Source organism: Cnephaeus nilssonii (genome assembly GCF_951640355.1).
Source record: "Cnephaeus nilssonii genome assembly, chromosome: 14".
Classification (NCBI taxonomy): Eukaryota; Metazoa; Chordata; class Mammalia; order Chiroptera; family Vespertilionidae; genus Cnephaeus; species Cnephaeus nilssonii.
In genome coordinates, this window is record NC_137085.1 from 48,703,789 (window position 1) to 48,730,597 (window position 26,809).

The following is a 26,809-nucleotide window of genomic DNA, read 5'->3' on the forward strand; positions in this document are numbered from 1 at the left end:
GAAGGGAGAAGGGACAGTGTTGAATGGGAGAGATAGTAACCTTGTTTTAATCTGCCCTCTTAGGTGCTCTGTAAGAAGTAGATATTTGCCTGCTATTCTCCCTTTTTACTGCTATTCTCCCTTATTAGGCATGTGCTCCCGAGGTCAGAAGAACAGATCTTATGGTTGTTGTGCTGCTAAAATTAGTATCCCGTTAGATTGCTGGTAGAGTTTCTATTTTTTTGTGGAATATGAAAGCTGAACTGTTTCTAACAGTTCTATTAACCATATATTTGCTAGTCAGTGCTTTTCAACTGCTTCAGGTTCTCCACCAGTGATCCCTCTCAGGTCCTGAGAAAAACCCAAGTAGCCTACCCTCCATGGCAGAACTTGATTGGGCAGTGCTGCCTGGAAAGGGTGACTTAACATGAGTCCATTCTGTTTTCTCTTTTCCCCCACAGATTTTGAAGCCAGCTTCATAAGGCTTTTGGACAAAATAACAAATGGTTCTCGAATTGAAATAAACCAAACAGGTAAGCTCCTTTTCTTCCCGTTCCGGAAAGCACCTACATATGCACTACTTAATCATTCTTCTGTTTCTCACTCCATTTGATGGTATACATTTTATATTCAGATGGAAACATCCAGTTTCCTGTCTGTGATACAATTGTTTGGAGATATGTGTGAACTCTGTCAATTTAAGGGGCATACACTTGATTTAAGGAAGTTAGAAGACTGAAAATTTCAGATCAACAAACAAGCACTTCCTCTTTTTTAACAGTAAAGTATTTTATACCTACCATTTATTAACATACAACTTATCAAAGTCCATTTACTTATCACAACAAAATCTTAGAACAAACTCTAGGAGGTAGTTGTATGTGCTGAATTTTATTTTGCTTTTAAGATTAGTTTAAATATATATTTAAGATTAGTTTAAATAAGTATATGCAAAAATTGTGAAAGCCCATTCAACTGTTTCCTTTCCATTCCCTCCCCAGGTGCAGCCATGCTGGGGCGGGGGTGTACGCCTGTCTCCTTCCTCTATATGCATTTGCTTATATGGGCACCTCTGTATCTTAGACGAGCGATTTTCAACCAGTGTGCTGCAATAATTTTTAAAAAGATGCAATACCTGACTATTTCGTCAGTGGCACTGACCTCTTTTCCCTTAGATGGTCAGATTAAAAAAAAAAAAATGACAATAGCGAACACAATATCTGTCCAGTGTGAATGAGTCAGAGTTATACCTAATTTTTTTTGGTCAGGTCAGCAAAAACACTTGATATATTTTTTGGTGTGCCGTAGAATTTTAATTAGTGAGATGAGGATGGTTGAAAATAGCTGTCTTAGACCAGTGGTCGGCAAACTCATTAGTCAACAGAGCCAAATATCAACAGTACAACAATTGAAATTTCTTTTGAGAGCCAAATTTTTTAAACTTAAACTCTTCTAACGCCACTTCTTCAAAATAGACTCGTCCAGGCCGTGGTATTTTGTGAAAGAGCCACACTCAAGGGACCAAAGAGCCGCATGTGGCTTGCGAGCCGCAGTTTGCCGACCACGGTCTAGGACCATCAACAGGGTTGTGTGCTTGCTATGTTCTACAGCCAGCTTTTTTCTTCACTAGCACAGATGTCACAGGTTAATCTCAGTTATTTCAGTAGGCCTCATATAGTATTCCATTGTATGGATGCATGATCATTTATTTCATTCAATTTGTTTCTAGGTACTTTTTGTTGTTTGTTTGCTATTAGAAACACTTTTACAATATATACATTGTATAGGAAGCAAACATCTTTGCCAGGTTCCATGAAGGAATTATGTACCTTTCTGTACATGTGCAACAGAGGAAACTCTGAACTTGTTGACTCTTTTCTTTCTAATCCTCACCTGAGGATATGTTTATTGATTTTAGAGAGGAAGGGAGAAAGAGAGAGAAACATCTATTCCTTGCCTCTCCTACACACCCCAACCAGGATCGAACCTGTAACCCAGGTATGTGCCCTGACTGGAAATCAAACCCGAAAACCTTTGGTGTACGTGGCAACGCTCCAACCAAGTGAGCCACACCGGCCAGGGCCCACATGTTGTCTCTTAAGAAAGAAGACAAGCTTGGCTTAATAAGTGGCCTGGCACCACAGGGAATTTGTTGCAGAGAACAGGTTTTAGGTATGAGGCTTCAGATGCCCTTTGCAAGCTATGGTCCCATTAGTCTTCCTTGGCTTGTTTACTTTGAAATTCCTGGAGATTTTTTCAGCAGTTTATATTGGTGATTCAGAGGGCAGGTAATTGTACAGTCAGTCCTCGGGTTACCTCGGACTCGACGTAAGTGGTCACGTCACCCTCTCCCATTTATTTATATATAAAAAAAAGTTCTGTCATTTCAACGTATGTACATATGTGCTTTATGTTTTTTATTATTTATTTACCACAAGTAAAGGTCAGGAATTGTTATCTTTTAATTTTTTTCCCCACTGTTTCACTTCATTACTGCTGTGTATGTGCTCATGTGAGTGACGTATGTGCTTATGTAGGTGGGTTCAGAGGTCCGACTTATAGTGAAAATCGCGTTATGTCACGCCGTAGGAACGGATCTCTTAACCGAGGACCTACTGTATTATTTTCTAATCACTTCTACAGTGTAGGTTGGGAAGTAGATATTTACATGATCCTGCTTCTCTACCTTGTTATCTACCCTGTCCCAACGCAAAAATCACTCTTCCATACCCACCTCCACCCCAGGGTAGAATACTTCATTCTGATGACCTGGTCAATTTCTCATTTGGTTAATTTGCAGGGATAAACAGATAAGCAGCATTTAATTGTTATATAGCTTTTTTTTTTAAATGGCTTTTTGTACTAGAGGATTAGTTTTGTGACTCATGAATAGTGTTTAGAATAACTAATGTAGAATCTTTCCCTTTGAGAAGCTTGGGAGGAATATGATTCTGATTTTGATCGATTCTGATTGTGATTGATGGGATTTTAGTTTTTAATATAGTAAGACCTAAATTTATTCTGTGAAACTCCCAAGAGCTGCTTTCCCTTTGGAGTGACTGAATGTATCTCCTTCCTCTGTTGCTAAATTTGCTTATTGATAAATTGTGCCAAAAGACATTGCAAAACATTTGAGCAGCAAAAAGACCTTGTTCACCCATTTATACTCCCAGATCATCTAGAGTATCTTATTTTGTTTTTCCTCTAATATGTTAATCTGGTAAGAAACTTTTTGAATGTTATGAATATGTGACAAAGTGAATAAAGATAATAAAAAGTTTCTAATAAAGCTAGTAATAAGTAAATTTAGATATTTTTATTTGTTTACTTTTATAATAGCTACTATTAATGGAATTGCCATAAAGTACTTGCTTTTCTAGGCATCTTGTTTGGTGAGTGTGGTACATGGGAAATCTCATTTCAAGGGCCTACAAGAAGCTGATTGCTGGTGTGATGGTTTCAGAGCATCGTTTGTAAACACCCTTGTTCAGCAAAGTCTGAGAATGTGCTGTTGGGAGATTTAAGATACATACCTGTTAGGATTTTTTTCTCTTTGCCTTGCCATGACTTTGGCAAGTCAGATGGCTTGGGGAGGGGCTTAATTTATTTATTACTGTTTATTAAATTACACTCACCGTTTATTATTATTACAAGGGCTTGACAGTAATGAGTCAGCTTTTGGACTGAAGTGTGGGCTCTTAGGAATGGCATTTTGAACTCCCTTGGATGCCCATGTCAGACTTTCCCCTTGGGGCTCATTGCCTGTGTTGATTTTGTGACACCGAGGGGTTTTTTTTCCCTGCTGAATGTGGCTCTCTTTCCTCTTATGTAAGGGACGACCTTATATTACCAGCCTGGCCTCCTGTATGGTGGATCCGTGGAGCATGACTGCAGTGTCCTTCGTGGCATTGGCTATTACCTGGAGAGTCTTCTTTGCCTGGCTCCATTTATGAAGCACCCATTAAGGATAGTTCTTCGAGGAGTGACCAATGACCAGGTTGACCCCTCGGTGAGTAGTGAGGCCACACCATGGTGTGAATTTTGCTTTGTCTCTTGTCACAACTCAACTTTTGATAAACAAGCTCCTGATAAAGCACAGGTTTATTGTTGAGTGTTTTTGTTTTGTTATTTACCTTGAGATTTAGAGATTAATCACTGCAGGACGAAGATGAACCAAGATTCATATCAGTCATATTCAGTAACGATTGTTGCCATTCATCAAGGTGCCTTTCATTGTCGTGTCAAAGAACCTTCAGAACAGATGCTGGCAGTCTCACCACGGTTGACATGAAATATGGCTCTGTTGGCTGAAGTGTGTGGGAGTAAAACTTTCGCAAGGTCATGTGATAGCTGAGGCTGGAAAGCAGCAGACCAAAATTTTAGACAGAAAATATTTCCTTGGCATTGTTGCAGCATAGTCTTGACTTATTTAAACTTTAGGACATTCTTCTGAAAAGAGTTTGCAGATTTAGGAAAAAGGCATAGGGACAGGGACTGTATATGTAACCTTTGATAGTTTAAGGGCACAGCAACCTTCTTATTAAGTAGGCTAATTTTCCTGCATGTATGGGGAAGATAGTTTAATATACAGGTGGAATTTTCATTGTGGCCACCATGAGTGTCTTAGTGCCAGTCCAGGATGGATTTTGATTTGTGTGTGTGTGTGTGTGTGTGTGTGTGTGTGTGTGTGTGTGTGAGAGAGAGAGAGAGAGAGAGAGAGAGAGAGAGAGAGAGAGAGAGAGAGATATTGGAGTAGTTCTTGCCAGACCTGCCTTAGATCTCTCATAGGAAGAGAAGGATCCTCACCTTTAGATGCTCTGCTGTCCAGAGAGGGTATCTTAATGCCTGTGGCCACTATGCCAAGTCCTGACTGAGGACTCTTATCTTCACCTCTACAGACATGGAACCAAGATTGATGAAGGGTCAATAATATTATAATAACTATGCATGGTACCAGTTGCATACTGGAAATATCAGGGGGAACACCTTGTAAAGTATATGCTGTACACCTGAAACTAATATAAAATAATGCTGAATGTAAAGTATAATTGAAAAAAAAAATTTTTTTCAATCTGAAGACCGATGAAGGGGTGGCTTCTAAGGTAGAATGTGAAGTATCTAGCTTCTCTAACCAGGGAAGACCAGTTAGGTGGTTCAGTGAGCTGCACAGTGGAGACTGCTGGCATTCACCTATACACTTTTAGAGTATAAACCTGGTTAATGTGTTCTTAGGCAGTAAAAGACTTATTTCCCAATTCTTGGGAATTTGGGTACATAAACTCTTTTCCTAGAATCTTAGTACAGTGCATGATCTGAAATTCTTAGCTGTAAAGGAATGCTGAATAAACTGTCTAGAATTTTAAACTAATTTCAAAGGATTGCTTTTTTCTTGTATTTTTCTGGAAGATTCTAGGAAGTGGGCCCTTGAGTTGAAAGTGTTCCCAAGGGGAGGCCTCTGCACTTGTAGGTGGAGGGTGGAGAAGGTGCCTTGAGTAATGGGAAAGGCCCCGAGCATACAGGAGACTTTGGCACTGTGTCCCAGTTTTGTACTCTTTCTATAATTGCTAATGACCTTAAAAGCTGTTATCACTGGCAATATTTTTAAAAGTTTTATATATTAACAGACAAAGGTTAGTTGAAGAATTCCCCAGAAATTAACTCTTTTGTGCAGAACATATAAACAAAAATTGTTTTCATATGCTACAGGACTGCTTTTGCTCCCTGCAAGACTAAAATGACCTTGGATAGTACTTGGCTCCAACCCAGGATAAAATAAATATACCTAATCTTAGATAAAGAATAACTTCTTCAGCCTGTGGCTTCTTCATTTTGAGCTTTCTCTTCAACATGTCGTTTCCCCATCAGTTCATGTCCACATTTGCTGTCTGCATCAGGATGAATATGATGCGTCCTGCCCTTTGGGAACTTGTTCTCATGGGGTGGACAGCTGTGAACACATAGAGGGGAGGCTACAAGGCTGAGTACCTCTGGGCTCTGATAGAGGTACAAAGTGCTGAGGGTTAAGGAGGGTTTTGTAGAGGAAGGGAAACCACAGAATCAGCCTGGTTTTTAGTAAGAGCACTGTGGAGGCTGAAAAAAGGATGAATTGGAGGTTTGTCAACTAGTTTGAACATAATAGAGATGGAAGTAGAGAGGAAGGAACTGATATGAAGGACAGTGTGGAGGGGAGACTTCATGATTTGACAGCTAATTGGAGATGGGATAGGAGGAAGTGTTCATAAAATAACTTCATGATTTTTGTCCTGGTTGACTTGAAGGATAGTGATCAGAAGGAGTTGAACACAGGGAAAAGGAAAATTGTGGTTGGTAGTTGGGTGATGTGGTTGGTTTTGGTATGTTGGAAGGATATCCACGTGTGGTTGTCCAGTTGGCAGTTGGACATTACTGTCTGGAGCTTCAGTGATAGGTCATCAGTATCTTACCTACTGATAGTTAACCCTTTGCACTCACTTGCTTTTTTCTCGATTCCTTTATTCTACTCGGGATTTAATGCTAACCGTGTCGAGTCACACTCAACATCCGAGTGCAAAAGGTTAAATCCCTAGGAGAATGAGATTGACCAGTGCTGAGCAGAGTTGAACACCGACGGCTTTCTGTCTGAGTTAATCCTGATGCAGATAGTCAAACAACTATCAGTGTTTTTCCTTTGGCCTGCACAGGGTGGTGGTGTGTGTATCTGAATTGAATGTTCATGTTTGGAACCCAGATTTTACATTGTAGTAGGTTGATGCGGCAGCATTGATGGCAGTTCTTCTCCAACAGCCTCCCATTGGAGCTGAGTAGTAGCCGCCCTCTTGGGAAAAGGCATGAGCTCTCCAGTTAGCTGGAGGTCTTAGCTGATCTCATCATTCATTTACATTCCCCTTCTGGCCTGTATCGAGCATTAGAGGTTTTGCCGTATGGTCCCAGGGACGAGAATAGAAGAGGAAATGGATGTGTAAGGTGTGAGTAGGGGAAGAGGAGCTGCAGACAGTGAGTGGAGGTAGAAGTGTTTGGAGAAGCCAAGCAGGAGTTGAGTTTTGAGAAGCCAGGAGTTGATTGAGGATTGGGTAGGGAGATTCAGCAATGAGAAGTTTTATTGACCTTTGAGAGAGCAGTGACATTAGTGTGTAAGGACCGTCACAGGGTGAGGGATGAATAGAAAAGAGAACCATGGAAAGGAGATTCAGAAGGTTAGATCGGATGATTCCTGAAGAGCTGAGTTTGGAAATAGTTTTCTAAATGAGAGATTTGAGGTTGCTTGTAGGCTGAGATGCTGCAATGGAGAAGGAAATAATTAAAGGGGTTGGGGGACTTAGTAAGGGTAGCTCCTGCAGAAGTCCAGAGGGGATGAGCATCGAAAGCAGAAGTGGTGGGATGAGCCCTATTAATAGGAAGGAACATTTTTCCCTTCAGAGGCAAAAGATAGAAAATGGGGAGACATTCTGGGGAGAAGCAAAGTTCCAGGACGTCTCCTTTGAAGCTCAGTGATTTGGCACCGGAACCCCCAATAGCAATAGATATTTATTGGTGCCAACATCATGGTCAGATGGTGAGTGAAGATTCCATTCTTTTTCATTACCGTTCTGGAAGGGGAATGAAGTACAATAAAGTCTGCTGTGTGTTGAGCACAGTTCTAGTAAATGTAGCCATATTTATTTAATTCTGGTACAAACCCTGTGAGATGGGGTTCCTGCCACTGTTTCAGACAAGGTAACTGAGAGCAGTTTCTTCCCTTCTAGTTGGCATTGTGTCTGATGACATTTCTACCTGTTGATTGATTGATTGAGTGAACCTGTCAGGCTGACTGACGCCTTTGCCCTGAGGTGCCACTTGGGTCAGACTTTGCTTTTTCTTCCTAACCACTGAGTGTTCAGTTTTCCTTAAGTAGAACTTACAGCCCACCCCCACTTTACTGGAACTATGGTGCAGAGCCGGAGGAGTCCAGTCCAGCCCCTCATGCACAGCAGGAAGCCAAGGCCCTGGGGAGGTAGGGAGTGTGCAGGTTTCACAGCTAGTAAGAGGCAGAGTGAGACTCAAGCCTACATGTGTTCTTCCAGCCCTCATCCCACCACGCGAGTTGCCTGCCTTTTGCATCAGATGGAGAGTGATTTAGGAGACAGGACCACACCTGGAGTTATACTCAGGCTTCTGGCTGAACCTCAGAGTAAATCTGACTTCATCCTGTATGACTCCAGGTACAGGGAGGGTGAACCAGAAGGGCTGTTCTGCTTTCTTGCCTTTTCTGTCCCCAGGAGAGCTGGTGGCTGCCTAGTTCCAGGGAGTTATGTGGGCAGAGTAACCCACATCCTTGTATCCCCTGATTTTTCCAGAATCTGGCTTGGCCTTCTCCCCAGCTGCCCTTAGTACTAGCCTAGGCTGAATTCTCTTTGGTGCTGGCCATCCCAAATGTATGTTTTAAGTATTTGGGTGTATTTAACTTTAATATTTAGGTTGAAATGAGCTAATTTTCAGTGAGTTTTCCTAGTAACTTCTTCAGCGCCCCCCTCATCCATTATCTACATGATCCTAGGCTTCATAGGTCATTTCTACTTCACGTTAATTTTTTGACACCAGAATGTGTGGGCAGGGCCTATTCTCTGCTATAAAGCCTTATTGGAGTATCATTCTGTTGAGTCTTAGCATGTTGGAATGGGTAGCACCTTGAAGACAGGCTGACACCCTTGCCTTAGAGATAAGGAAATTAGACAGTTGTCTGAGACCATGCAGCTCACTAGAGGGAGAGCCTGAACCAGGACCAGCACTTTCCCTTACACCCTCTGCTCTCGCTGCCTGCCCTCACTGCTCCTGATAGGGTCAGCTCCCAAGTGCCTAGGAACGGCCATTTGCCCATTGGGAGCAAGGAAGGGAGTGACTTTCTTTCCCATGTTGCAGTTGAGTCAGCATTCACTGTCTTGTTGGATCAGTGTGCTTTGAATGTCATCCTTATACTCTGAGGAATCTATATGTGAACAGGATAGGACCCCAGGCCTCCTATCAGTTCTGAATAGGGAGGAGATATTAGTCATACTTGACACAGCCTTGCCATTAACTGTGCAGTTGTGGGTTTGTGCTGCTTCAGGTAGTTTGAGGCAATCATTCCTCCACTGCCCTCACTTTCTTACAGAACCACCCTTTCTTTCACTGCCTATGCGATGGGCATCAGCAATATTCTTAAGTAGCTGTTGACTCCTTTTTTTGGTTTGCTTTGGCTTTGATGTGCCACAAGCTTTAAAGATTAAACAACTGTGTTGGGAAAAGATTAATAAAAAATATGGTATTTTTTTTCTGTAGTGTAAATACATAAAAGAATGAGCAGAGGTCCAAGTTTGTTCTATATGAATCCTGCAGGTTCTCATACTTTTTGCATGTGTTTTTGGTCATGATGATGACTTGTAAGGTAGGTGTAAGTCTCCATGTCAAAAACGAGGAAAGGAGCTCAGAGGAGCTAGTGGCTTATAAAATCTGTTTTCCTCCGGAGCAGAGTGCTCCCATGCCCTCAGTTGTAAGCCAGCATCCTCTTTCTTTACCAGAGTATACATCATCTACCTGGTTGCTATGTTCCACTTGCTTCATTGGCTGTTTCTTCTTCCCATCTGCTCAAGGTTTAATGAAACGTTTTATTTATTATGAAATAATTCTACAGGTTGATGTTCTTAGGGCAACGGCCCTCCCTGTTTTGAAACATTTTGGAATTGATGGTGAATCACTTGAGCTAAAGGTAAGAATGAATTGTTTTCTGTATACATCTGTGTAAAACATTTCCTTACCAACTCATTGGAAGAGCTGTATGACGTGTGTGTGTGTGTGTGTGTGTGTGTGTGTGTGTGTGTGTGTGTTTGTGTGTGTGTGATATTTGAAATAAGCATTTATGAGAAGACCCATAGGACATACAAACATGACAAACTTTGAGTCGAAAGGGACCCTTTAGAAGGACAATAGTAGCCAATAGTTATATTGTACTTTCTTTGTGGTGGGCATTGTTGTAAACATTTTACAAGTATTAATACTTTACTACTCATAACAACTCCATTTGTGTCACTCAGTTAATAAGTAGTAGAGTTAGGATTCTAGCCATAATGCTTCTCTAATCTAGTTCATCTAGATATAGATTATGTCTTAACATCATAGTGCAACATGTTGCTCACATTTTTATGATGAGGCTGGTGTACATAAATAAACCCACTTCTCTGCCAGTCGTATAAAAGTATAACACATACAGCCCTAGCCGGTTTGGCTCAGTGGATAGAGCGTTGGCCTTTGATTTCGATCAAGGGCATATGCTGGGGTTGTGGGCTTGATCCCCAGTGGGGGGGGGGGGCATGCAGGAGGCAGCCAATCAATGATTCTCTTTCATCATTGATGTTTCTATCTCTCCCTCTCCCTTCCTCTCTCAAATCAATAAAAATATATTTTTAAAAAATAAAAGTATAACACATATAATTATGTATGAATCTCATGTTGTTTTGTTTATAATAGCCCCTAAGCATACAGAAGCCACCGTAGCATTCCCAGTAAGAGGCCATGTTGAGTGATTGACCTGGAAACAAAATTAAAAAGTGATTAGAGACTACAAAGGTAGAAAACCAGTGATGGTTATTGCTCTCCAGTCAGGCATGTCCTATTCCACCATAGCTATGATATGATCTTGAGGAACAAAAACAAAGTAATGAAAGCTATTAAAGGGTCTACTTCATTAAAAGCAACAAGACTAACACAAATTCGAGAAGGGCCTATATCAGACTTGGAGAAACTTCTAATGACCTGGATTGAAGACCAGACCTAGAAGTGTATCCCTCTCAGCACTATGACAATCACAGCCAAAACAAAAAGTTTGTTTGGGATGCTGAAAGAAGGCTGGACTCGATTACGTTGTCGAATATACTGCTAGCCCTGGGTAGTTTAAAAGATTCAAGCATGGTTATTCCTTACGTAATGTGAAATTGAGTGGTGAGTCTGTGAGTGCCGTGACGGGAGCTGAAGAATTTTGGGATACTCTAGATCAGCGATTGTCGGACCTCACGGACCACCAGTGGTCTGTGGACCACCAGTTGGCAACCGCTGCTCCAAAGGTTTCCTTAAACCAATGGTCGCCAACCTTTCGGACCTCACAGACCACCAGTTGGCAACCGCTGCTCCAAAGGTTTCCTTAAACCAGTGGTCGCCAACCTTTCGGACCTCACAGACCACCGCTGCTCTAGATAAACTGTTTGTGGAAGAAAATTACTTGTCAGAACAAACATTCAATATGGATGAAACCTCCCTATTCTGGAAATAGATGCCTGAAAAGACTTTCATCCATAAGAAGGTCAGGTCAATCCCAAGTTTCAAGGCTTTTCAGAACAGGATAATGTCTTGCTTGGGGGTATTGTTTCTGGCTACAAACTGAAACCCTTTGTTAGCTGGCCAAGGACAACCCAAAGGCCTTTTTAAACATATCAGAAAGCACACACTGCCAATATCCTACAGGTTTGGTGAGAAGTCATGGATGATCCAGCTGCTCTTCCAAGATGCCCTTTTGAATTACTGTCAGTGGAATGGAAAAGTACTATTTGGAGAATTGTATATCTTTTAAGATTTTGCTTATTGTTAACAATGCTCCTCCTTTTACTGGTGATCTTTATCGCAATATCAAAGTTGTGTTTCTTCGCCCAAACACTACCTCTTCTATCGAATCAATTGATCAAGGAGTTATAGTAGCTTTTAAGGCCTTCTACCTGAGGAGGACCTTTGCCCAAGCTATTGCTGCAACTGAGGAAGATACTGAAAAAACACTGGTGCAATTCTGGGATTACAGTATCCATGACTGCATCAAGAGCCTGGCTTGGGCTTGGGGTGATGTCACCAAGAAGTATATGAATGGAATCTGGAAGAAGACATTCAGTTAGTTTGTCCATGACTTCAAAGGGTTTTCCAAGGCTGAGGACGTTGTAAAAATCAACAGGGCTGTGGTTGAGTTGGCAAACAACTTTAACCTGCGAGTGGATGAGGCTGACATTGAGGAACTCCTAGAGGTGGTTCCTGAGAAAATGGCTAATGAAGAGTTGTTGGAACTGGGACAGGAATGCATAGCTGAAAAGGAGGGAAGAGAAAAGGAAACTGCAGAAGGGAAAGAAAATTCCCAGTGAAGTGTTTAGCAGAAGCTCCTTAAAAAGTTGGAAAACACGGACCCCTCCCCAACACCAAAAGGTTTTCATTAATAGAGAGGAATTTTCGTGATGTAAATCTGCTTACCAGCAAAAGATGAAAAAAGAAACAAACCAACAAAACCAAAGTGGACATATTTCCTCAAGAAGAGCCTCAGGTAGGTCCTTTAGGAGGTATTCCAAAGGAAGGCATAGTTATAAGGAGATGACAGCTCATTTGTGTTATTACCTCTGAAGATCTTTCAGTGGGACAAGATGTGAAGTGGGAAGACAATGAATTTAATGATCCTAACCTTGTGTAGGCCTAGCTAATGTGTGTGTTTTTGTGTCTTAGTTTTTAACAAAAAAGTTAAAAAAATAGAAAAAGCTTATAGAATAAGGATATAAAGAAAATATTTTTGTACAGCTGGTACGCATGTTTGTGTTTTATTTATTTTATTTTATTTTAAATATATTTTTATTGATTTCAGAGAGGAAGGGAGAGGGAGAGAGAGAGAAACATCAATGATGAGAGAGAATCATTGATCGGTTGCCTCCTGCACACCCCCAATTGGGGATTGGGCCCGCAACCCAGGCATGTGCCCCTGACCGGAATCGAACCCAGGATCCTTCAGTCCACAGGCCGACGCTCTATCCACTGAGCCAAACCGGCTAGGGCTTAAGCTAAGTGTTATAAAAGTTGGAAATTTAAAATTTATAAAGTAAAAATGTTACAACAAGCCAAGGTTTATTTATTATTATTGAAAACACTTTTAAATAAATTTAATGTAGTCTAAGTCTACAATGTTTAAAGTCCTCAGTAGTGCATAGTAATGTCCTAGACCAGTGGTCAGCAAACCTAGACTCTCGATTCCAATAATTACAGGCTGTTGTTGTTCATTGTGATTAAGCCCCTATCCCAGTGGTCGGCAAACTCATTAGTCAACAGAGCTGCAAACCATGGCTCTCAAGCCGCATGTGGCTCGTGAGTCGCAGTTTGCCGACCACTGTCAGACCTTCATGTTTGCTCACCACTCACTGATACATCCAGAGCAACTTCCAGTGCTGTAAGCTCCATGTTTTATACTGCTTTTTTACTGTACCTTTTCTATGTTTAGATCTATAAATAGTCAGCATTGTGTTATAGTTACCTACAGTACTCAGTACAGTAACATGCTGTACAGTGCTGTAGCCTAGGAACAATAGGCTATATCATATGTAGTAGTCATACAAGTTTGTATAAGTATACTCTGTGATGTTCGCACAGCGACCCCATCACCTAAAGGTGCATTTCTCAGAACATATCCCCTGTTGTTAAGTGGTGCATGACTTTAATATAGAGATTGGATAGATCAGTTAATTGCATAGGAGAAAAGGGTTAAGAAATGGGATTAACTCCTGAACCCTGCTAGTTCCTCATGAGGATGAGGACCCACCTGACTTTGAGATCTGTCTCCTTTCTAAGGAAGAGCCCCTTGGTGTAAACCCGACTGAGTTGGGTGTCTGGGCCATCTACTCATTGCTGTATTTTTGCCTCTTCTTTCTCACCACGTGTGCAGATTGTGCGGCGGGGAATGCCTCCTGGAGGAGGAGGTGAAGTGATTTTCTCGTGTCCCATAAGGAAGGTCCTGAAGCCCATTCAGCTCACAGATCCAGGAAAAATCAAACGTATCAGAGGAATGGCGTATCCTTTGCATTTGGTTCAGATTTCTTACTATTTTCTCTCCTCATGAAGAGTGACTCACAACCAGTTTACTTCTTCCCAGAGTTATTTACATTTTAGACAACAATCATGGAAAAATCTTAACAGTGAAACTGTAATTGTTGGGTGGGTTATGATGCTTAATTTGCTGCTGCACCATGACTAGATTGATTGATCCGTTCATTTTCTTATTTTAGTTAAGACTTAACTGGCTCCCATGTATGTTATACTCTTCTGAGGGCTTTGGTTTGGGGGCTACCAGTGCTCAGGCCATTTGGACTGAGCCTTATAGACTAGAGGCTTGTGAAGTGGAGCAAGAAAGGAAAAGAGCTTCAGGCAGAAAAGTGGGCCTGTATGGAGGTAACAGGTGCATGGTGGTTCTGGGGAGCGGCAAGCAATGTGGTGTGGCCCAAGTGCATCAGCTAGTGGTGTTTGGCAGTAGGAGGTGGTACACGAAAGATGGGCAGGAGCCAGTGAAGGTGGAAGGCCATGCTGAGGCATTGTTTTTCATTCCGAAGTTAGCAGTTTTCTGTAAAATGAATTTGCATATTAAGAGGACAATACTGGTGGTACCAAAGAACTTTTGGTTCATTATAGAAATTTTGGAAAGTACAAGTTAAAAAAGAAAATCACCTAATGACCAGCACTTAGAGGAAAGATGATGGAGTTACTGTGTCCTAAAGAGAAACGGTGAGGGTAGGTGCTGGAGGACAGGTAAGGCCTCTAGTTTATAGGATCCTAAAGGCAGGATGGATAGGACACAATGATTACCTGGGTCTGTAATAGAGGAACAGAGAGTCGTGAGGATGATTTTGATGTTTCTCACTTAGGCACCTGGGTAGAGAGGTTTGTTCTGATAGTAGCTACAAACGTTTGTGGTGATGTGTGGCGTTAGTTTTTTTGTTGTCTGTTTTGATTTTTAAATACTTTATATGTTAAAAATACAGCAAGAATATTTTTTGTTCAAGAGGAAAAAATATACTCTCTGGTTGTGGTTCTAAGGATGATGTAAGTAGTCTCTGGCTGCTTGATGATGTGACAGAGCTTGATGATGATCTCTTCCATGTGTGACTTCACCTGCCCTCCCTTGTGCATTTCTGTTGGATCAAACACTCCCATGTTACCACTTGGCATCATAATGAACCAGTATGTATTCCAAGTGGCAACAGGCAGGTTGAGAAGGGAGATGAACCAGTGCACTGAAAGGAGCATTATAATGCAGTGACAGTGGTGTGGCCAGTCAGTTCTGGAATTACTCACTCACCACATTGTCTTCATGACATGCCCAGCCAGCCACACCTTTCCACAGAATCTTGAGCCCCACAGAAGCAGGAGTCTTTCATGTTTCTTTTCTTTTTTAAAAAAATTTTTATTGTTCAGATTATTACAGTTGTTTTTCTTTTTTCCCCCCATAGTTTCCCTTCACCCAGTTCCCACCCCATCCCATGCTCTTACCCGCCCCCCCCCCCCACACTGTCCCCGTCCATAGGTGTAAGATTTTTGTCCAATCTCTTCCCGCACCCTTCACACCCCTTTCCCTCAAAGCATTGTCAGTCCACTCCCTTTCTATGCCCCCGATTCTATTATATTCACCAGTTTATTCTGTTCGTCAGATTTTTTATTCACTTGATTTTTAGATTCACTTGCTGATAGATATCTATTTGTTGTCACTTTGTTGTTCATAATTTTTATCTTTACCTTTTTCTTCTTCCTCTTCTTAAAGAATACCCTTCAGCATTTCATATAATACTGGTTTAGTGGTGATGAACTTCTTTAGCTTTTTCTTATCTGTGAAGCTCTTTATCTGACCTTCAATTCTAAATGATAGCTTTGCTGGGTAGAGTAATCTTGGTTGTAGGTTCTTGCTATTCATCACTTTGAATATTTCTTGCCACTCCCTTCTGGCCTGCATAGTTTCTGTTGAGAAATCAGCTGACAGTCGTATGGGTACTCCCTTGTAAGTAACTAACTGTTTTTCTCTTGCTGCTTTTAATATTCTCTCTTTGTCTTTTGCCCTTGGCATTTTAATTATGATGTGTCTTGGTGTGGTCCTCTTTGGATTCCTCTTGTTTGGGGTTCTCTGCACTTCCTGGACTTGTAAGTCTATTTCTTTCACCAGGTATGGGAAGTTTTCAGTCATTATTTCTTCAAATAGGTTTTCAATATCTTGTTCTCTCTCTTCTTCTGGCACCCCCATAATTCTGATGTTGGTATGCTTGAAGTTGTCCCAGAGGATCCTTAGACTATCTTCAAATTTTTGGATTCTTTTTGCTTTTTGCTTTTCCGATTGGGTGTTTTTTGCTTCTTCATATTTCAAATCTTTGACTTGATTCTTGCGTTCCTCTAGTCTGCTGTTGGATCTCTGTGTATTATTCTTTATTCAGTTAGTGTATGCTTAATTTCTGATTGGTCCTTTTTCATATCCTTGAGGGTCTCACTAAATTTCTCGGATGTTTCTAGAAGATTCTTAAGTAACCTTATAACTGTGGTTTTGAACTCTATATCCAGTAGTTTGCTTTCCTCCATTTCTTTCATTTGTGACATGTTTCTTTGTCTCCACATTTTAGCTGCTTCCCTGTGCTGATAGGTGTCCTACAGGACCCAGTAGCTCATCCTCCCCAATTACCTGAGGTGGACACTTTTGGTGCACCCCTTTGTGGGCTTGTGTACACAGTCTTGTTGTAGTTAACTCTTGATTGCTGTTGGTATCACTGGGAAGAATTGACCCCCAGGCCAATTGGCTGTGAGGATCAGCTGTGTCTACAATGGGAGAACTGCTGTGCTAGAGACATCCTTATGGGGCAGGACTTGCTTCAGTGGGGTTTTGATGCTCACTGAGTCTGCCCCTTAAGTATGTCGTTTATGGATGTGAAGAGTTGTAATCTGGTATGGTCTCACACTGACCACTGGGGACACTGGCTCTTGGATCTCCAAGGAGGTGCAAAGTCAGCCACTGCCTGATGCCACTCAGCAGGAACTACAGCGAGATCTGCAGATTCCTCCTCTTTGTTTGGGGTTTGGAAGTGCCCAGATGAGGCCCAGCTGTAAAGCAATGCAGGCTGCTGCTGCCGGGCCTTAGGCCTTCTTTTGGAAGCTCTGGAGCTCTCTGACCTAGCTGCAGTTTGTTAGCTTTTAGGTTGCAAAAGGCCAGGTCATTCATATGCAAAAGCCACTGCTCACAGCTTGGGTGGGGTTGTAAATTGGGTGGGGCGGGGTCTCAGGAATCACCAGAGCGGAGCAAACAGTAATGGCTGCCAGTTAGCCCTGCCCCAGAGAGGTCCCTGGGTCTCTGTGTCCTGCAGCCCTGTGCAGGAACAATGATCGCTGCAAGAATCTCTGAGAGAAAGCTGCCCTCATGTTCCGGCCCGATGCCAGACAGTCCAGTTTCTCCCTGTATGAGTCTGGGTCCCCAGAGTCTCGCCTGGAACTGGAGTTCAGAGCAGTCAGTAGCTTGTGTCTCCCTCCCAATTGAAAAAAACAACAGTGCACCCAGTTGCCAGCCTGTTTCGCATGCACCTCCGCACCTCTGCACCTCCTACCAGTCTCAATGTGCTTTTTTCTTTCCTTCTATTTGTAGAACTTCCACTCAACCAGCTTTCCTGTGGTTCTGGATGATATTTGTTTTGTCTTTTAGTTGTGGTTTTGATGTGGTTGTGAGAGGCAGTAAGTACAGGTGTTTACCTATGCCGCCATCTTGGTTGTCCTTCTTTCCTGTTTGTTCATCGATGTACCCAGTGCCAGCAGACACTGGTGACAGAGTCCCTGTGGGAAACTCCCTGCAGCTGCCTCATGCACGTGTTTGCACAGTTGGAAATGGATAAGTTCAGCTTTATTTCATGTGGAGGTTGAGGGTCTTTCAAGGTGGTTACAGCGAGATAAGTCTAGAAGAAGTTAGGAATGTAGGTCTGTAACTTGGGACAAGGTGAGGAATGATTTGAGTCAGCTACCCTGTGGAATCAGAGAGGGGAGGGTGGAACCCTGAGTTGCCACTAAGACTTGTAACACTAACTAAGTCCTCCCAGGAAGGGAGACTGGGAACTCAGAGATGAGAGGATAATGAAGAAGGTGCCTTACAGAGCCCAGAGGAGTGAGCATTAGAATGGGGAATTAGCTGAGGAACTCACAGCAGGCTGCCACCAATGCCCCTAGGAGGAGCTCTTTCCAGAAGGTGGTGGAGACCTTCCACATGTAACCTCGCTTGTGTAATCAGCTCTGCATTGTGGAGTGACTGGGAGGGAAATGGTGACGTGTGGAGGCCACGCTTGCAAGAATCTTGACAGGAAAGAGAAGTAAAAAGAAAGATAAAGTGGTCACTTGATGAAGAGAGACTTGATAAGATTTCCTTCTTTAAAAATATGTTGGTAATGATTTGAGTACTTCCGTAGGTTGGGTAAAGTAGATTTAAGTAGGAGAGAGGCCAAGTGATGAAGCAGTGCAGCATTGTGATTAAGATCCAAGTGCTGGAATCAGACAGGTGTGGGTTCTAACTCTGGCCTTGCCACTCACTGATGGTAGGATTTTGGCCCCAAGCCTTGGTTGACTCATTTATCATTGGGCCCATTATACCTACTGTACTGGTAACAAAGGTTAAAGAGGTCACAGATGTACTGTACAAGGCACTGGGCTCGTAGATAAGTAAGCATTCAGTAAGTGGTAGCTGCTGTAACTTTTTTTTATTGTTTGGTAAGGGATGCATTGAGAATGGCAGGCATATGGTGAGGGTGGCTCTAGATTGCTTTGTCTGGAGGTGTGTGGAAGGGAGATGGGAGGAGTTTTTCATTTTCAGTGAGTTAGGTTGGGATCAAGGATAAGGGGATTGGCAAAGGTATGATAAGGGAGGGTGACAGGATGGTAAAGATGTGCCGTCACAGTGGGGCACGGTGACTGTGAGCTGTCATTGAAGCCACGGCCAGCGTGCTCCTTGCTGAGGAACCCAGCAGGGCTCAAGGAATTGGAAACCTTCACAGATTGCTAGTGGAAGTAGATGTGTGTCTGTGTAGAAGAACAAGAACTTGTGTTTATGGGATTGTTTTGGGTTAAAACAATCAGATGTTAAAATTGGTAAATTTCTAAGTGCTGACAAGATCTGGGTAAGGGCAGGTGTTGGTGGCCACGGGGCTGGATGGGATTGGGGATGGCTAAGTAAGGAGTTTGACAGAGTGGGGTTGGCCAGGATGTCTCCTTCTCGGGGATGGGGTAGGTGCTTAGAGTCCAGCTTTGCACTTCTCAGGAGGTTTTAGGGAGGGCTTACTTGGAGGAAAAGTGTGTAGTGGACGAACGTTTCAGAGATCTCCATTAGCTTGAACAGTAAGTGGTGAGGAACATGGAATAGGGCCGGCTGAATTGTTGAGATAAAGATCAACCCTGGGGTGCTGTCTACATTCTCTGTCAGGATCATCAAGAACAGAGCACGTTATAGCAAAGCTTCCCTGGATTATAGTTTGTTGTCTGCATGGCCACCACGGGGCCACTCAGGGTCCACACCCGTGTACATATGAGGAGAAGGTGGGCAGCTGGGGAGAAATGGTGCTGCCCCGGGAGCCGCAGGTTGATGGATAGTTAAATTGGCTTTGCTGCTGCCAAAAATGCTGCAGTTCACGACCTTGTACATGAAATTCTATACCCATCCAGGTCTGTTTTAGTCCCCCCCCCCCCCCCCCCCCCTGAGATTTGTTTGCTAGCGGTGAACTCTGCTTAGAATCCATTCTCTAGTCTGGAAATGTGATTCCTGGAGTGTGCGTGTTTTGACACAATCTTGTGGTAACGACATGGGTTTCATGGAGGCTGACACACTGGGTTCCGGCCTGGTACTTACCCTCTTTACTGGGTGTAGAAAAGCCTCATAAGTGAGCCTTTGATGTTGCTGGGAAAGGGGTGAGCATCCTGGGTTATATAGAGAACATGAAAGCTGAAGGCTGTGGTGCCCCAGGCACCTGGGGTTTGATTTTGTTCCTCCCTAACTTCTCCCTCTGGCGTTCCTTTTGCAAAATCTGAGCCGGAGACTCTAGTGAGGGCCCAAGCCCCTCCCCTTGCTTGAGGCAGCGGGTATAACCCCTGAATCCTCCCCAGTCTTCCTCTAAACTCCCTGGGAAAATACCTTTGCTTAGATACCTGCCTGCAAACCAAACATTCCCGCCTCTGGTCTGCAGAGCAGCTCATTTCACAAACACCTCAGAGGAATGTGGGTTTGAATTGAGATCACCTTCTTGGCCAGGATTGGAGCCTGGGAAGAAGAGAGCTGCCTTTGGAAAAGTTTTAGCTGGTTTGTTGTTTTTACTTGCAAGGCTGGTTAACTGTTGAACTGAGCTTGGAGTTTATATTCCCCACAGGAGGGCTCAAGTTGGGAGAACTAGTCCCACTCTCCTCTGTGCATTTGTGGTTTTAAGGAGCTACGGCCCAAAGTGCATCTTTTCCCTTCTGATTGACTGGCCAGGGCCTGGCAGGGAACTGGTGTTGGTTCCTGCCAGCAGCTGTGACTGGATGGTGCGGTTACTGTTTATTTAATGTCACCCACTCTCTTCTTCCCCCTGCCTGATGTGGGTGAGAGTGAAGGGAGCATTCTGTTTCAGTTTTACAGTGTGGCCTGGTAGCTCATGATCTGGTACATAAGAGTTAATTGAGTAAACTGAGGTAGAGGCAGAAGTGGGGTGTGAGTTGGAATTGTGGGACAATATGGTTTTCTTTCTCTGACTATAGGGAAGGTACTTAGAGAATCAGTCTCTCTCTCTCTCTCTCTCTCTCTCTCTCTCTCTCTCTCCCTCTCTCCCCCCCCCCCCCCCACACACACGCGCACGCGCACGCGCGCGCGTGCGCGCGCATGCGAATGCAAATGCACTCCTTGGGGTTCTCTAACCTGCAGTCCTGGGGAGGGTGAAGTTCCATATGGACTGTAGTTATGAACGTGTCTCTCTAGGATGTATAGTATTCATGAATGAGCTTCAGGACATTCATAACCTCCAACTTGTCTATCACAGTGTGTGTTCATGTGTTTCTTGAGAGAGTGTCATAGCTTTCATCAGGTTTTCAGAGGGCTCTCTGGTCCATAAAGGAAAAGAACCTCTGCTTTGGGATTTGAATCTTGGACTAACGGTAAGAAAAGCAATAGCTGACATTTGATGGGCTCCGACCGTCCACCAGGCACCACTAATCGCATTACATGCATCCTTTCATTTGAGCCTCCAAACCCTGTAGGGAGGGTATTATGATTGTTCTTCCCTTACTGATGAGGAAGTGAAGGGACAGAGAAGAGCACATTTGAGCCAGCACAATGCAGTTTGCTGGAGCTGGGACTTCCACACAGTCTGATTCTAGAACCTTAGTTGTTCCTTGGTGGGGGCTCCATGCCAGGCCACGTGGCTCCGTAGTGACTCTGGGATGTACTAGTTTAAAGCTCCTTTACCTTCTTTACTTCATGGCCTGAATTCTAGCATAGCCTTGCACCGGCCCTGCATTGGCGCTGTCTCCCTCCTAGTTTCCACATCTCTGGAAGGGTTGGGGGAGGAGGTTGTCTTTGGGAAGTGGATCTGTTTAATTTTGAATCTTAGTTCTGTGACCCACCTATCCTCAGTGTAAGTCCTGGACCTGGGGATCCATAGTCCCTGCCAAAGGGTTGCCATGAACATAGAGTAAGTTGACAGTGTACCTAAGACAACTTTGGGAACCATGAACGCTGTGTGATTGTGTGTCAGGATAGTGACATCTGTGCTCTCCTAGGGAGAGTGAGCAGCCTCGGACCTCAGAAGGATAGCACCCACCTGGTCCAAAGGGTACGAGACCCAGCCTTGTTTGTCGTAGCTATCTGTGGTCAAAAGTACACTCTGGACAGAGAGGTGGTGATGTAACTGGGCTCTGTGTGTGTATGTATTGAAAAATCCCTCTTTGCTCTTTCCTCATTTCAGGTTTGTCCTTTGAGACAAGTCAAATATTTATCGAATATTTCTGAGTACAAAAGTAGTGTAGTATAGAGTCGTGAGGGATGCAGCAGCAGAGCCCTTTTGCTATGGCGTCTGTAGTCTTGTTGACGAGTGAACAAGAACATGTGTGTGTATGAAGGGAGATGGATGGTAAGTGTTAAGTGCAGATCACAGTTGGGTGCTGGCTGGAGAGTTTCAGAAGAGGGAGGGAACTCTGGACTTGAAGGATGAAGGAAGGGTAGTTCGGGGTGAAGAATTAGGATGGGTGGAGCGGTGAGGTTGCCGGGTTAGGGATGAACACTGAGCAGGCCGGAGGGTCTGGCAGCAGGATCTGGGAGGGTCTGGAGTTACTGGGAGATTCTCACCAGCATGAGGAAGATTAATCTTTGGGTGGAATGTTTAGGATGGATCAGAAAGGGAAGCTAGACGCTAATCAAGTTTTTGCACAGACTCAGAGCATTTTATTCTACAGGTCAAATGAAAATTAAATGTGTTATTGATAGTAATTTTTGAAGAGTTGAGCTGAAATGGGCAGACCACACACCTTGTTTTCCCTGTTGGACTTGCCACATGAGGTTTGTATAAGGGGAGTGGGAAGAGCACATGTTATTACTTCTCCCTTCTTTTAGCCCCTGCCCTGCATATCTAGCTGGCTTATGGCCATGCATTGCACATTAAAAGTGCTCATTACATACTTATTTTTTATTTGATTCATGGGATTGGGGAGAGCCAGTCTCTGTTTTCCACTTTCTTAAGCACCAGTCTTTTTACTTGTGTTGCTAATATCTTCCTCCTCTCCTTCTTGGGTCCCTGTTATAAAAGTGCTAATTACCAGTATTTTGACCATATGGTAGTAGTTGTGAATAGTCTGAATCATCCACAAATGGAGTGATTGATACTTAAATAATTGAAAATAGTCTCTGTGCATTTAAAAAAACAACAAACTTATATGCAGCAGCTACCATGCTCTTTTTCTTCTTTCTCTTTTTTTTCTCTCTGTTTTTCCTATCAACAGTGTAGCATCTGTTCCTATCTTCTATCTTAGGTCCTAAGAGAGACTCGTTGGTTACAGCAATGGGGATGATCAGAGAATTCCTCAAAAGGAGCTTGGTTCATGCCATACGAGGCAGTTGCCTTCATTTATTCCAGAATTGAGTTGAATCATTTCTAAGGGCAGGGGTCTGGGTGGGAAATTTACATCAAGGTTGGGAGGTTTTACTTTTCAACTCTTTATATTGTTTGTTTATTCCCCACCATGAGCATTTAAGCCTTTTATAACTATAATATAAAGTTATATATTAAATAAAATAGTAATATAAAAATTGGTGATGGTACTATACAGGTAAGTGATGAAGTACAATTAGAAAATTAAATGCAATTAGAAGTCTCAGTTTATCATTACAGTTTCACAAATATTTGCTAGCTTTTGATGTTTTTCTACTCTGAAGTCCAAGGAGAATGACGCCCTTAACTCTAGGTTGCAGGTACTCCGTCCGTGTTTCACCTCAGATGGCGAACCGGATTGTGGATTCTGCAAGGAGCATCCTCAATAAGTTTATACCCGACATCTACATTTACACAGACCACATGAAAGGAATCAACTCTGGGAAGTAAGTGTCTGTGCATTTTGGGAGCCCAATTCTGCAGCTACCCTAGCCTTTTTCATACTTAGCTCTGAGGTTGGGCGGCCAGAGGAAGAACAATTTCAGATTTAATTTCCTTCCGACTTACTGCCATTGCCACCAATAACTCCTATCTCATGGAAAGCATCACAGTGCCCAGTACTGGGAGATGAGGGGGTCCATCCCTAGCTTGGGGGAATGAAAACCTAGTTATTTATTAGCAGTGCTTTTAGCTTTAAATTCCATCTGTACTCTGTTCCCACAAAAAGTTAAAGTAAACAGGTTCTTCCACTCTGAGGAAATAACAGTGTAGGCAAAAATCCTTTGTTGGCCCAAGTGCCAGTCAGATTCTCTCTCTGTCTAGGGGAACAACACCCCTGGAGCCAAAGACAGTTGTTATTGCAGATTGGGTTTGGTTTAGTGAAAGCCTTTGTGGAAAACCCCACTTTAGAAAATAAAAAGTTAATGATCTATGTTTTGGGCTTTTGTTGTATTTTTAGAAACCAGTAACTTAAGGAAGCAATTAAAACCGTGTTTTTTGTTTGTTTTGTTTTGTTTTTTACTCTGAAAATGTTAAACATAAAGAAAAGTTGACCTGAAACTAATATAAAATAATATCAAATATAAACTGTAATTGGGAAAAAAATAAAGAAAACTTGAAAGGATAGTATAGTGAACACCTATATATTCCTGCTACCTGTAGTTAACAATGAATATTTTGCGAAATTTGCTTTACCTGTGTGGGTTTGTTTGTTTTTGCTGAAACATTTTAGTGACAGTATCATTTAGTGACAGTATTTCAGATCTGAAGTTTTCAGGTTGTGTCTCCTAAAAAAAAAAAAGAAGAAGAATATTGGGGTAAAAGGTTGATAGTGCTGCAGCTAACCCTTTTCATGGGTGTTCCTTCTGAGGCTCCTTTTAACTTCAGCAACAAAAGGAAAGAGAGTTAAGGAGGGTGACTATGTTATGGGATCTCCGATCTTTGTGAGGCCCAAGGAAAAGATGGTGTTTTCAGAAACACTGTAGTGGCTCATAGTCCAAAGCAACAGAGGTGGTGGTGTCAGAGGTGAGAGTTGAGAAAGGATTTGTGTCCTCTGGAGTTGGAAAGGTCAGTGATGGTCCCAGACCTGCGTATATTGCTCAAGTATCACCAGTGTTTTCCTTGTTCAAACTGTGGCAGTGGTAACATCCTTAGGTAGTTGTAAAGATGAAAAGAAAAGATCACATATGTAAGCCACTAAGTCAGGCATGTCAAACTCGCAGCTCATGCTTGCACTAAAGCAATGCCTGGCCCATAGTAGGCGCTGCAGAAATGGTAGCTGCTAAGGCTGTTCTTTCCTTTCTCTTCCCTTGGCCGCAGGTCTGGAATTATGTCAGCAGTTGGAATTTTGGCCTCAGTCTCTACCAAAGGGTGGCCAGGGGTGAAGCAGAGCAGGCTTGAGGCCATACTGCCACCAGTGTGGCTTTTTATGCCTGACTCAGCTGACCACAGTGCATGGTCACACTAGGAAGCTCCCACATGGTCAAGATGTGGGTATTTGTGGACTTGTGGGTCATCAACTCCAAGCTTCCTTTAAAAAGTTAAAACCAATGTATGATAAGTCCATGTTTAGTTTTCTGAATCTTAAGTTACAGATGATACAGTGTTTTTCCTTCTCTGTTATGAAATTAGGAAGTCATGGATGGGTATTTTCCTCTTCTGAGTCGGTGAAGTATGCATGTCAGTTAGGCTTATGTTGTGGCCTGGTCTGGACCTTGGGGCCAGCAGTTCCTGGTGCCTCTGTCAGTGCTGTGACCAACGTGCACATCTGTCCAGGGTAGTATCATTTTGACTCTCACAGTCACGACTTAAAAAAAATAAACAATTCGTCCTTTACTAGTTGGAAAGTTTTGGAGGCTGCCACTTGTAAACCGCACCAATGTGCATTTTCAGTGAGGTCACCTGGTGACCAGCTGCTTGGTCAGTGTAACTTGAAATAGGGCTCCTAACACACACCCCAATTGGGGAGAAAATTGGAGTTGTATACATTAACAGATTAATATGTTATCTTGTTTTCTGTAAAAGAAATATAATATCAAATGGAATGATCTTGATCAACTGTAAAATTTATTAAAATAAGTCCACATTCCTCACAAAATTCATATGGATGAGAAAATTAGGAAGTTCTTGGGAAATACAGGTAAGTGGGTTAAAGCAGTGATGGGAGCTTATCTCCTGGTTCTCCCTTCCCTCCATTTCCTACTCTTTCATTTTACATTCCACTGCCTCTCCTGCAGAGCTGGGCGTCCCCTCCCTGCTCCTGGTCAAGCAACTCAAAGGCAACTTGAGATGGTGCAAAAATGTCCCATGACGATGGATGGGCGGCACAGTGTTAGATTGTTAAGCATCACGCAGAGTGCCCCCGAGCCTTTGATTACGTAGGTAGCTCACTGCCCCCTTCCCTTGGCAGGTGCCATTAACCTTGGACTGCATACGTAGGTCATCGATTTAAAAATAAAAAAGAAATCGATAACTGACCATCATAGTTCCTACAGTGAGCTCATAGTGCATTTGAGGCATCATTAATTTTACACATAGTTTTTCTGAAACCAATATCTTGGCTAGTTTTTCAGAGAGTGCATAGAAGGTGCTTTATGAACTGTGTCAGAGGATCAGGTCTGTACGTGCTGTGTGTGGACGGTGGCTGCTGCTCCTCTCCATATGACACGTTTACTGAAAAGGCACGAGGCAAAGGAGATTTGAGGGGTCAGATCTGGAAGTTTTGTGGAGAGGTGCTTGTGCTTTATTGTTTATGGACTGATTTTGTTTTGTGTCAAACTGGTTGGCAGTGAAGTCGGTGAGGGCAGGAACTCTTGTGTTTACCGCAGTGCCCCCAGTTCCTGGCCCATGGTAGCAGGTGTTTGTTGGAATTACGAACGTGGTTCTTGACTGGAAGGGTATTAGGTTCTGGCTGCTGGGTGGTAGAAACACAGTGGGAGAGAACATGTGCCAGCTCTTCGATGCTATTAATTGAATTCTGAATTAGAGGTGTCCCTTAGGGACACAAACAAAGGTGAGCCTTATCTGGGCTCTTCCTGGCTTATGTGGCACTTTTCATTATGGGGGGGTGGGAGGGGAGCTTGATGTATTCCAAGAGGAGCTGTAATGAGGTGGTCTCCGGGCCACTTACACCTTCTGGGTTGGCTGTAAGTGAGGGCTGTGGTGGCGAACTTGGGTAGGCTTTGGAGTCTGGAAGACCTGCATTGGAAACACACCTCAGACACTTCCTAGCTGTGTGGGCGTGGTGCAGGTTGCTTAATTTCTCCATTGCCTCATTTGTAAGATGGGCACATATTACCTACTCTGCATAATTGTGTCAAAGCCCCTAGCTCAGAAACTGGCGGAAAGTAGGTGCTGAATATCGGGTCGCCCTTGTTAATGCTACTATAATCTCTCACAGTAGGATCTTTCACAGTGTGGGAGGGGCA

General features: G+C 43.0%; 1 protein-coding gene across 2 annotated transcripts in view; it reads left to right on the forward strand.

Annotated features, from left to right (window-relative positions):
• Positions 1-26,809, forward strand: part of RCL1 (RNA terminal phosphate cyclase like 1) — a 56,799-nt gene that overhangs the window by 14,647 nt on the left and 15,343 nt on the right. For both annotated transcript variants that reach the window (XM_079790382.1, XM_079790381.1), the window contains exons 2-6: positions 441-512; positions 3,813-3,988; positions 9,626-9,700; positions 13,664-13,788; positions 23,204-23,329. In XM_079790382.1, the coding sequence (XP_079646508.1) occupies positions 441-512; positions 3,813-3,988; positions 9,626-9,700; positions 13,664-13,788; positions 23,204-23,329 (574 nt within the window). The remainder of the gene's footprint in view (positions 1-440; positions 513-3,812; positions 3,989-9,625; positions 9,701-13,663; positions 13,789-23,203; positions 23,330-26,809) is intronic.